The sequence below is a fragment of the Ictalurus punctatus genome, chromosome 10 (genome assembly GCF_001660625.3).
Source record: "Ictalurus punctatus breed USDA103 chromosome 10, Coco_2.0, whole genome shotgun sequence".
In the NCBI taxonomy this organism is placed as follows: domain Eukaryota; kingdom Metazoa; phylum Chordata; class Actinopteri; order Siluriformes; family Ictaluridae; genus Ictalurus; species Ictalurus punctatus.
Window position 1 is genome coordinate 24,067,501 of NC_030425.2, and position 13,442 is coordinate 24,080,942.

Genomic DNA, 13,442 nt, shown 5'->3' on the forward strand with positions numbered 1-13,442 from the left:
ACAGAAACCCAAAACCCACGCAGCTTTAACTGAACTGTAACATGCGATTAAAAAAAAGAAAATCACACCATAAGGCAAAATGAACTGTGGCAGGGTTAAAAAAACAAAACATTTAATGTGCAAACCTAACAAATTCAATGTGTGTGTGTGTTTTCATATTCTGAAACTTCTTATAATCTCACTTATTCGTTTTCTATCACCTGTTGCTGTTTTCAGCTCCTTACTGACTGTTACAAAGCGCTGACACTGGAGACTCCTTCCATAGACTCCTTACCCTAACCCTCGCAGAAATCTTGAAGGATTCCATTTGTCTTTGTTACATGACATCATTCCTGCATCCCATTCTTATGGCATACTTATACTATGTACAAAAAGTACACTACTGGTCAAAAGTTTGTGGACACTCGGCTGAAATGTTTCTCATGATCTTAAAAACCTTTTGATCTGAAGGTGTGTGATTAAATGTTTGAAATCGGTGTTATAGACAAAAATATAATCGTGCCGGCGTATTCGTTTCTTTCATTAGAAAACAAACATTTTATTTACAAAAAAATATTTTTTTAATGCGACGACTCGGAGTGAAATATTCCGAAAAGCAGCCGATAAGAGTCCAGCGTCGGTGTGAGCTCCTTTAATACTGTTTAAAAAGCATCTCAGGGAAATTCCTCAAGAAATCCGTCGAGAAAACGCCAAGAATACATTTCTGGAAATTCTAGGCGAAAAGGGCGTCTACTTTGAAGATGATAAAATATGAAATTATTTTGATTTATTTTGGATTTTTTATCACAACATAATTCCCATCGTGCCATTTGTGTTACTCCAGAGTTCTGATGACTTTATTATTATTCTAAAATGTGAATAATAATAATAATAATAAAGAATGAGTGTGTCTAAACTTTTGACCGGTAGTGTATGTACTCTTTTTGTGAAGCAAAAGTACATACTTTTGAGTGTGTAGTAAAAGAGTACGCGAATACTGGGACGTACTAACGCATCGTGAAACGGAAGAGAACGTTGTTGGCCAGAAGAGAACGCTGTCATCGTAAACAAACTCCTCACTGCATTTCAGCTTTTCTTCATTCATTATTCCTTATATAATTTACACAATATAATTTAATTGATCATTCCCTTGATTGATTTTTTCCCCATTTCATTTACACCTCTATAAAATGTGTCCTTGAATTCCGCAAAGCAAACTGTCACAAAACTCCTCCTCCTCCTCCTCCTCTTCCTCCTCCTCCTCCTCCTTCGAGTAAGGAGTTGTGGGTAATATCAGCTGAAAAAGTGTCCACGGATCAGCACTACCGGAAATAGTAGACCGTCCGGGTACCTCTGGGATACTCATTTCAACATACTATGATTTGGGACACACTAATTCTCATCTCGAATACTATTTAGTACAGATAGTATGCCAATTGGGATGCAGGGCATGTTTTTTAATCTATTTAGGCTGTTATTAACCTTAGATTATGTCGAGCATCCGCCATACAAGTTCCCCTGAATTAATTAGCTGTTACTATAGAAACAATAATATATTGAATTACAACTGGAATTGCCAATTCAAAGTCTAACTCTGGTACCTGTATATTCCCAGAATACTGAGTTTATTTCTGTCTACTCTGATCAAAATGGTGTATTTGGATTCCTGTTACTCAGTGAGACCTTATGAATGTGTTTTTCTTAAAAGTATTATCTCAAGTAACATTTCTCTGAACTGTGCACATGATAATCAGGAACTGAGTCAGAATTCCCTTATTCCGCTCCTAAACATCTCACCGTCTCACCACACACAAACCGTTACCGTTTAAAGAATGTGGAAAATGACAGCTCTTCAGTCTGCCCGTGTGTTTTGGGGTGTAATTGGTTTGTGTGAGAGTGTGTTTGTGTTGCTCCTCCATGGTTCCTTTTAGCTGCGTTTGATCTGCTGTTTTGTCTCTGCGGCTCATTCGGAGCCTGGCGTGCCTCACAGCAGAGATGCGAGTGCTCTTCCTTTCTCCCCTCCCACCTCCTCCTCCTCTCTCCTCTCCCCTCTTCCCTCTTGAGCTTGAGGCTTCCGGCCTCCGCCGTGCCACTCTGAGCCTCCCTGCCGAGGTCACCACGGCCTGGGTCAAACAGAAAAAATAACCCAGCCACACACACACACACACACACACACACACACACGCACATGCACGTATGCACGCACGCACACACGCACACGCACTGCTTACTCTCAGACAGTCCAATTTCTCTTCCTCTTTCTGTCTTTGTGGATCTGTGCCATCTAATCCTGCTGTGCGAAAGTGCTGCATCTGACAACATCGGCCTGGCCCAAGGTCATCCCTCCAGCTCCCAGGTGAGAAGGAACAGTGAGCTCCTCCTAGACCAGTGTGTTCCTGGCAAAAACAATGTGCACACACAAAAGCACAGTGTTCCGCCTGGGAGCAGAGCAAACATATTGTCAATATCATGCAGGAAACATGATCTTACTTACACAGAGCTTGTACGCTGGCTTGCGTAAGTATTCATCCCCTTGAACCTTTCTACATTTTGTAGTGGTACAACCTGGAACTGAAATGGATTTCATTGGAATTATATGCCATAAATCTACACAAAATAACCCATAACATTGAAACGGGGGCTATAAAGAAGGCTCCCAAACATTGCACATCCTGCGGAGCAAATCCATTATTTAAAATGGAAAGAACCTGGCACTCTGCCAAAAGGAGGCTGTCCACCAAAAGTCAGTGACCGGGTAAAGGAGGGGATTATTCATAGAAGATACCAAGAGGTCAAAGGTAACTCTGAATGAGCTGGAGAGATCCACAACTCAGATGAAGCTCTTCCCAGGACAACGCTAGACCAAACACTAAAGCTGGGCTCTAAGGGAAGAGTGGAAATACATATGAAATCCTATTTGGAGTTTGCCCCAAGGCATGTTGGAGACATGTAGAAATGGTTCTCTGGTCTGATGAACCCAGAATTGAGCATTATGACCTTGGCAAACTTAACATTTGGTGGAAGTGAAGCATGGTGATGGTTAACCTTGAGAATATCCTTGGTTGCTTCTCTCACTAATGCCCTCCTTACCCGAGCATCGACATTTGGTGGATTAAATATTTTTTTGGCAGAATCGTGCAACTTATTATTGCATTTATTATTAGCTTCCTTAATGGTGCAGTGCAGGATGTTCACAGTTCATTAAATGTTTTTTGTTTTTTTTTTGTAGCCAAACCCTAATCTATACTTTTCCATAACTTTGTTCCGGACTTGCTTTGATAGCTCCTCGGTCTTAATGATGGTGTTTGTTTAGATATCTTCCGTAACAAACTCTGGGGCCTTCCAGGACCGATTGCATTTATACTGAAATCACACGACACTTTAATTGCACCCACATGACTCCATTCACGCGTATGCCACTATATAACATAAAGGACAGCCACACCGGAGGTACAGCAACCCTGGCCTTGCTCAAATAGCAAAAGCAGACAAACAAAAGCACAGATGGAAGTACACTCTCCCAGCAACGAGTGACCCTCTGACCTTGCTTTTTCTATCTGTGTCCTCGTCTGTCTCCAGGCATGAAATGCTGCGCGCCTGACGCACCAGTAATCCAATGCAAAAGAGATCATCTGGCCAGCATGATTGAGCTAAATGCTTTGCAACCCGCTATCTGTTTCCATGAATGGCGTAAGCACAGAGCGTGTGCCTTTTGAAACGATTTTCTAACGTTCCCCCCAGCCATGTAATTGAATTGTACATATAGCACCTGTTAGTTAATACTCAAAACAACCTGCATGCGATGTATAGAATAAACGCTTAGGGTTTCTGAACAGCAGAATAGGTTGAACAAGTAAATGGATTAAAAAATGAGAATGAAAGGAAAAAACCCCAGGCTCATACAGTATCAAGCATACAATCACAGCTCTCAACTCTCCATCTTATTGAAGGTCAGTGTTTATTTCAGCCGAGCGGAGATGACGCTGGATTGAGACATTCATAAGAAACAACAATAATGCAATGTTCATAAGCATCTGCAACCTTTCCACTCGGGATGGAATGAGGAGATAACATTCTGCTTCAGAATCCGCGTCTCCGATATGTCTTATCTTTTCCGGGGAAAAAGGGATACCAGGAAATGGCAGAAATCTGCCTCGGCCTCCTGATTCTGACAGACGTCTGGGAATGAACGCTAAAGATATCAATCTTTAATTAATTCTTTAATGATTAATTCATTAATAATGGTATAGAGGTACTGTTTGAAGAGAACCTGTGCCTAAAATATGGACAGAATATGACCCTCTAAATTATTCAGCATGAGCATAATCAGTGAAGACTAACTAACTAATCGGGAATATTTATACAAACTTATCAGGCACATGACCAACTAACTGCAGAGCTACTGTCATTGTTTGTTTGTTTTCATCCATTCATTCATCTTCAGTAACCGTTTTATCTGCGAGACATGTGAATTCATCCCAAATGGGATGCAAGTCCAGTGCAGGGCACAACACACACATTCACACACTCATTCATGCTAGAGTCACCAATCAACCTACCAGCATGTTTTTGGACAGCGGGAGGAAACTGGAGAACCCAGAGCAAACTCGCATGGACATAGAAAACATGTGAAAGCCATGTCTTGCTATAAACAGTGTCAGCCAGGGCCCCCAAACCCCATGATTTTTTTTAAAAAACAGGACGCTTTACTATCATATTGTGAACACTAGCTAGCTAGGGTCTACTAGGGGTACAGTATGTGTCAATCAGCTTCCTAGTTCAGTAGTCAGGGCTGTGTCAATCGCAAAATCCTTCCAGTGAGTATCAATGCTCACTATGTTCCTTTACTGGGAACGTCATCATGTTTTCTGAAGTCTCTCAGCTCGAAAAAAAATACGGGGGACGAACTCTCAGGCAACTTCCGTCTACACTTATAGGTAGCTTGTTATCGTTGTTGTAGCTCTCAAATGATTTCTTACGTTAGCGTTACATACAGTTAGTTTGAGTCTAACGACTTTTAAGTGATTTTTGTTTTATTTTAAATCCACTAGCCAGCCTACAATCCTGCTTGATGTACCATGACAGAAAGGCTTATGATTAAGATAATAACATATGACATATAAAACATAAATATTTTTACATTTTTAATTTTTGGTGATGTTTTACAATGCGAGTACGTAGGTGTGTCGCAGGAAACTGAGTTATCAGCGTTGCAGCATGTAGTCCTTACAAATGCCTGATCTCATGTACATGATATACTGATTCATGACCTGGGAAGCTAGAGAGCTGATTGAGACATAGCCTAGAAAAACACCTGTTAGGCTAACACATGTTAGGTTGCTAGCTTGTTACTACAAGCCATGACAATAGTAGCCTGTTGACCTTAAATATAATCACCAAGGTCAGGATAGAATCAGGCCCCCTGAATCTGTGAGGTAGTGATGCTACCTGTCGCTTAAACTTTTTGTTGTTGTTGTTGTTGTTGTTGTTGTTGTTGTTGTTCAAGTCAAGTGGGTTTTTATTGTTGTTACTCTATACAGATACAGATACACTGGAACGAAATGTCATTTCTGTTATTGTTGTTGTTGTTTTGTGTGTGTTATAAAATGAATATGATCTGAAAGTATGGCTAAGATTACACTGGATTTGCAGTTATGATGCTGTATCATACATAAAGAGTTATCATTTTAACATTAACCATAAAAATATAAATGGTGGCTCGTTTTTAAAGGGATTATTTCTCTTATGTGAAACTGGAGCCAGTTTGAGTTTGCTCGTATCACAAGCGCCCTCTAGTGGCAATAAACATTAACTCGAAATCCCTCTCATTTTATGTGCAATGCGAGGAAATGATGGTATTTTTACACCTCATTAGCTTCCGAATTGTATATTTATTTGTAAACATGACAGTAATTATGAAATTATTATATTTGAAAAATAACATTGAGTGCAATGTAAACTGGCTATGTGAAGTGTAATAGCAGAATTCAGATAAATGATTACCTGGGAATCAAAAGCTGACTAAATCAAATCTAAACTTTAACCCAGTACAGCATGGACTAAGAGCAGAAAGTCAATGAACAGCAGATTTACAAAACATTCATTAGAACAATTTTATTTATTAATTTATTTACATTTTAAAAAATATATATATTATTATTATTATTTTTCACTTTTACCTTTACAGAATTTAGCAGATGCTCTCATCCGCAGCAACTTACAAAAGTGCTGTAGTGTCATGCTGACTGTCATTTCTCAATTTTAGTTTTTATCTTAAAAGGTATCTTAATATTTCATTTTAAAGATTTTATTTAGCTTTTTATCAATTTAAAAGATAGATATTTAAAAGATTTTACATATTTGATGTAGACTTTGCTGAATAGCCTTTCTTAAGACTGTTTATAAATTAAAACATTTTTAATTTTAGATTTTAAGGAAACTTACTTTAAAAGATGGTCTTTAAAATAATAATAATAAAAAAAATCTTTAAAAGACAGTCCTGTAAAATCTTAATTTATATATTTCTTTTGATGTAGGCTTTGCTTTATTAATCATTGTAACCTCTCAAAATGCTCTGAAGACTGTTTCAACTTAAAGATTTTAGCTTTTAACTTAAAAATCTTACAAGTTCTAGTTTTTGTGCTTTTTATCTTTCAGAGTATAGGCTTGATTGCAAAAATGATTGCAATTTTTCAAAAAATGTTTACACTTTTATTTTTACATTTAATATAATATTAAATGTAACTTAATATAACATTTGAAGGAAACTGTCTATAAAACCATATTTAAAAGGCAATTCTTTAAAATCATAAGTTAAAATCTTACATTTTAAAATCAATTATTATTTTTAGTGCTTTTTATTTTTTTAATGTAAGCATTCCTTTAATAATAATTGTAATTACTTTCCTCAAAAATGTCCTTTTTTTTAACCTTAACATTTAGCATAAGATTTCTCTTCATAATCTTCACATACAGTATGAGCTACTTGAATGATAGCGCCCTCTTGTGGAGAACATTATGAGGTCCTTTTTGAGTTACTAAATTACAACAGTTTAATTCCTAACAAATCAAAGCAAAGATGCCAAGACCTTAATTTTATGCATTGACAACAGTTGTTGTTTTTTTAATACCAAGAATAATAACAACAACTTCACGTATACAACCTAATACACATGTACTGTGCAAAAGTTTTAGGCACCCTTTATTTAGTACAAACTTTGTTATAGATTTTTATTTGATGACATTATGAAGTCAGGACAAAAACATTTTAGATTCCCAAACATTAGTTTTCTAGCACAAAATGAAATGTTACAGAGAAATCTTTGTATGTCAGTGAAGAAAGCAAGGTATTATAGGAAGCGAGTGCGACAGTTAAAGTCTCCAGAAGAACCGTGTCTGGTCCTGCAAGATGCTCAGTAAAACTTACAGCTCATTTCCTCATAAAACTGCACTAATTGTACTGGAGACTACCATTTTAATTTTTTTTGGCACACCAGATATTGACTTTGTTTCATTTACTACTGTTCATTGCTCTTTACGGTATTATTTTTAAATGGAGAAACATTGAATTTCATTATTTTCAAGGCATCTTTACTCTACAAAATTACATTATTATTATATTCTATATAATTATATTATATTGCACTCATTACTCGAACACAAACTGCAGAAATATAGGCAGCCCCAAGAGAATGGAATAAAAATATTTATAAAGTGAACACTTCATAAAATAAACACTGCACGCATACTGAATGCTCACTCGGTTAGAGAAACTACATATCTTTGCTATACAACAAAAATCATTCTCATGAGAACTAACAGTATTTTCTCTCAAAAACGTCCCAACTCTTAGTGTCTGGATATATATTTTTGGTTGTAACCATTACTGGTATCCCAGCGGTATAAATATGAGGTTGCACACATGTAAAATCTTTAATCAAATGCATCAGGGTTGTAATAAAAAGTTTAAAAAGTTTCAAACAGTTGAAATTTGCCAGGATGAAGACAGCGGTAAAGCACCACTGCACTGTAAGGAGGATGATAAAGGACAGTAAACTAGCTAGATTTACACCATATGTGTTGGCATTAACATAAATATTAAAAAATAGTCCATTGCAGCTTGATGATCTGAACTGCAGTTACATTGTGCACTGTATAGTATTCAGGGTTGTGCTTCTATTTGAATCAAATTCAATGTGGTGTTTTGTAGTGTTGTAGTGCTGCAGTATAACCAATAGGGGGCAGCACAAGCACATTGCATTTCGTGTCTTTAACGCCTTGTTCAAATATGGCTGTGGAGAAAGGTGACGTCTACTGGAGCCTGTCAGGAAAATGGAACCAAATGCAAAATATTGCATTTCTGAATATAAAAGTGTCTTTAACTCACAGTAAAGTGAGTGAGACTGAAAACTTAACACTCTGAATCAAGTGCTGTATGTTAACGTTATAACCAGTGATGTTAGCACGGCTTCACAGAAACTGGCTGTTTTGAATCTCAAATTTCATACAAATACAGACCTTTAAAGTGTTCTCTCCACAGCCACACCTTTAAAACACAACTTTGAGAGCTTTCTGAATTGAGACTAACAGGTGAGTAGAGGACTTTACAAAAAAAAAAACCCACGCACACACACACATGGACAACTTACCCCTGTAGAGATGTACAGACAATACCAGGACTGAAGGAAAAGCGACTAAATCACATTGAATTCTGTGCTGATGAGGTTATAATTAAATGAGGGCATTAGGATGTTCAGCATTGGATATAATCAGTGCTTCACTGGATGCACTTAAGACATACAGTGCCCTCCACTAATATTGGCACCCTGGGTAAATATGAGAAAAGAAGACTGTGAAAATTTGTCTTTATTGTTTAACCTTTTGATCTGTTGTTTAAAAAATGCAAACAAAACACAGGTTTATCAAAAAAAAAAAAAAACTTTGTTAAATATAGGTGTGCAATAATTATTGGCACCCTTTTAATCAATACTTTGTGCTGCCTCCCTTTGCCAAGATATCCGCTCTGAGTCTTCTCCTATAATGCATGATGAGGTTGGAGAATACATGGCAAGGGATCTGAGAGCATTCCTCCATACAGAATCTCTCCAGATCCTTCAGATTTCACGGTTCACGCTGGTGGACTCTCCTCTTCAGTTCACCCCACAGGTTTTCTATGGGGTTCAGGTCAGGGGACTGGGATGGCCATGGCAGGACCTTGATTTTGTGGTCAGTAAACCATTTTTGTGTTGATTTGGATGTATGTTTTGGATCATCGTCCTGCTGGAAGATCCAACCACGGCCCATTTAAAGCTCTCTGGCAGAGGCAGTCCGGTTTTCATTTAATATCTGTTGATATTTGATAGTCCATGATGCCATTTAACATAATAGTCAAAATATATAAACATGTTTAAATGACAAAAAAAATAAAAGTTAACTTATGTTTAAATTTTACCTTTTATTATTTTTTTCCCTTTAAGTAGTTTTGACTAAATAATGAAAAATTAATCACATTTTGAGATCCCTCCGATGATGACCTTCACCAAGCCATGTGACTGCAGAAAAGGAAGTGCGAGTAGCACTTTCTGATCATGTCACATGGCTTTTTTTGTTTTGTTATGTGAAAGTTAAAGCCACCTTTTTCCAGTTACATATGACAATATTAAATTTGTATTATTGTATTATGTTTGTGTATATACATATATATGTAAAAGGAGATAAATGAATGCAGTAAAGGGTTAAGGGTTGTGAGGTTCAGCATGTTACCAGCTACAGAAGACTAATCTCAACCTGTTACGCTCCTTCCCGGTCATCTCAGTACCGCGAATGACGTGAAAGCACTCCAGATCGATGGCAGTCTCTCTTCCCAGACTCTTCAGCCGATAAACAAAATAGGTGCATATTGCAATGGAAAGCATGATAAGCGTTTACTCCTGTACCAACCACGTATATCAGATCTGGAAGCGTAAATGTACTTTCATTTCGATTTCTTCCCAGGAATACGTTCACAACATGAGCAAGAAAACACATTCACATGGTTTTCCCATGTGGATTTACAAATGAAGAGAAAATTCAGGTCGCTCGTGTCATTTATTAAATGCATATGGCTTGGCATAAATAAAGCAAGAAAATGTTTTGTTAATACAGTTTTGCAACATGTCGGGTAAAAGGTGCTATTCTAACTAAACGTCCTTCGCATGTTACGAGGCACAAAAGATCTGTTGATGGGTTTCGTTGATGAGAGACGCCTTTGAAACAGAAGAATTAATTAAAAAATGTGTAGTGAAGATGCTCTGTGGAAAAACACAGGAAGAACATTCCTGTTAGTCATGACTTGTAGTAAAGTCCAAAAGCTAAAAGGGAGTGCCATGTCTTACGAGCATGCCTTTCCCAGCAATGACACATCAGATGCAGATCCAAACACAACTCCGTAACTCTGCTGTGCAATCATTGATAAACGCAGACAATAAACAAACCCTGCAGACAGGAAATTATCTGTTAAGACCTGGTGTATCTCAGGTACATTTTCCATGCACGTGATATCACATCCACTACTTATGCAGTGCACGTGCGCATGCTGTCATGCTTTATGGACACACCACTGAGCACTGCGTCATGGGAGCGTGTAGGTGGTCACCTTGAGTGTATCAATGACTCAGAGCATGTCAGGTGTGGACACAGCAGACAGGTCGAGAAAGACTACAAGTGAATAACAGGAAAAAGAAGAAATTTGAACTAGGAAGCAGATCAAATCAGACTACACAGTGTGAGATTAATAACATGCATATTATTTTTTGGTGCATTTTGTGTCAATGCCTTGTCTTTAACAATGTACATCGTATAAGAACTGAAACACAAACTAAGGAAGAGAACGCTACATAACGGAACAGTACAAAATATACCTTCCAGTGTATAAAAATACAAATCTCCATAGAAAACAGGTCGAGTTGTAAAATGTTCAGTGCGTTCAGACTGCACACAAAACAGTCTATTAACACTATTATATAATGCAGGGGTGTCAAACATACGGCGCAAATTAATTTAGGAGTCGCGTTGTAGATTAAAATTGCACCGTGGGCCGTAATTAGAGTGGAAACTTGAAATAAAAAGGGCTCGGCTCTGTTTTTCGACTAGGGAGGTCAATTAGAGCAACAAACTCGGAATAAAATGTGCCAACGATACGTCATTCCTCATTAGCGAGATCCTTGTCGAGCATTTCTCTGTTCAAAACATGCGAACCCAATTCAGTTCCAGGTGAACTGGGTTTCGCATACAAGCACGTACAAGCGCCTCAGTTAATGATCTCAGTGATTTGGACCGTGGCATGATGGTCTGGTTTGATAGGCATTTTAGAAACTGCTGATCTCCTGGGATTTTCTCACACAACGTAAGGAGAAGTTCTTTGAATGGAAACGCCTTGTTGATGAGAGAAAAGTCAGAGGACGATAACCAAGATCAGTTTGAGCTGACAGGAACTCTACGGTAAGTCAAATAATCACTCTTTATAACTGTGGTGAGCAGAAAAGCATCTCAAAACACGTTGAATATTTAGGCGGATTGTGCTAAAACAGCATTGGGTTTCACTTCAGTCAGCTGAAAGCAAGAATCTGAGGCTACAGACTCACCAGAACTGGACAGGCATAGCCTGGTCTTTTTCCAATATATCCATCCAGCCATTTTCTGTACCTTTATTCTACACAGGGTTACAGGAAGCATGGAGCCTATCCCAGGGGACTCCCTGGACAGGGTGCCAACCCATCACAGGGCACAATCACACACACACCGCGTACAAGTTTAAAGATGACGATCAGCTCATAATGCATGTCTTTGGACTGGGGGAGTTAATCAGAGTACCTAGAGGAAACCCCTGAAGTGCAGGGAGAACATGCAAACTCAGAGAACACAGGGTCGGAGGCAGGAATCAAACCCCCAACCATGGAGGTGCAAGGCAATTGTACTAACCACTAAGCCACCGTGCCTCCCTAAACTGACCCACTTGACATCAGACATGGTAACGTGAGGAAGTTTGACACCCCTGATATAATGTAATGAAAACGAAAACGATCTGTCTCCAAAAACATGTACAGTATGTGCCTTTTCGATTTGACTGTGTGTGATTTTCAGCATGCCACGTGCCACACTCATAAATCTGAGCGTCTACAATACGCTCGGAACTTCCTCTAGCCTGTAAAACTCAAAGTCAGCTAATTAAAGATGGCACCAGTATGTGAGCACATAACAGTCCTGTGTCCGTGATACGGAAAAGAAAAGGAAAAAAAAACAAACCCTCAACCATGCTATCTGGGTTTAGCTGTTTTCATCAGATTCAGCAGTGGAATGTGGAAAATGACTTGAAATTCACAAACCATGAACTAGGAGGAAGAGGCATTAAGAGAGATCTACCAGACGTTTGAATCTCATGATGAAATCTGTAAACATTCGGTATCAGTAAGTACAATGTGAGGATGGTTCAGATGATAACACCCTGTTTGGTTTGACAGGTTCATTGCACGAGACCAAAAGCAGATTCAGTTCAGTTTTGTGTCAGTAAACTTGCAGCAAACACACACACACACACACACACACACACACACACACACACACGTACAAATCATTTTAGATTAAAAGTTATTGTACAAAACATGCAGAAAACATTGCTCCCAATCCTACATGGGTACAATCCCAGGCAGCTCACTCATTAAAGTGCTCAAAGTTCAGTTTTCAAATGTTTCCCTTCTGCCCTTCCTTTTTCTATCATTCTGAGAACTTTCGTAACATGAGAACGGCAAAGAAGCTGTTCCAAGACCAACTGTTCAATTCCCAGCTTTCAGGCGAAGGAAATTTATGAGCAGCAATCATCTCGAGGTTCATACGGCATGTCACGTGAACAAAAACGTTCGCGTCCTAGTCAAGAATATTGTTATTCTCAGCTAACCATCAGTTTCCAGAGAGCTGGAACAGAATTTATTCAATAACGGAGGGTAAAGACGGAAAACTTGAAACCAGTGGTCTACGTGAGGAACCCACGGCCCAGGTGCTGCTCGAGCCACTGCTGAAGGGGCTGCAGGTCGAGAGGTCCGGTCTCGGCATGCATCTGCAGCAGGATTTCATAGAGTGCCACGAGCAGGGGCAACCCAACGCTCAGAAGCTCATACAAAATGGTGTAGTCATCCACGTTTTCCCTGAGGTGCTGGCCCAGAGACTGAACTTTCCCACCCAGCCAGTTACAAACACGGCGTGGTGTGGCGCAAACAGCCCGGCTCACGTGCAGCGGCCAGAGCAGGCTTCTCCTCAGCACAGAGGACAAAGTACCTGGAGACTGCGCAGAGTCGCTGTCACTCTCGGCTTGACGCGGAGATGCGCTTGTCTGGCTGGTGCTTTCAGATGGCTAAGGAATGAGGAAAAGTAATAATAGAATGCTGTCAGGATCATTTAAACATGTATAATTAAGGCAACGCATTATAGAA

General features: G+C 38.9%; 1 protein-coding gene across 19 annotated transcripts in view; it reads right to left on the reverse strand.

Annotated features, from left to right (window-relative positions):
- Positions 1 to 10,046: 10,046 nt before the first annotated feature.
- The window catches only part of mical2a (microtubule associated monooxygenase, calponin and LIM domain containing 2a), a 55,239-nt gene continuing 51,843 nt past the window's right edge, over positions 10,047 to 13,442 (reverse strand). For 17 of the 19 annotated variants that reach the window (XM_017478243.3, XM_017478244.3, XM_047157958.2 and 14 more), the window contains one exon: positions 10,047 to 13,363. In XM_017478243.3, the coding sequence (XP_017333732.1) occupies positions 12,986 to 13,363 (378 nt within the window). In that variant the 3' untranslated portion in view covers positions 10,047 to 12,985. The remainder of the gene's footprint in view (positions 13,364 to 13,442) is intronic. The other 2 variants (XM_017478254.3, XM_017478253.3) reach the window with 2 other exon arrangements.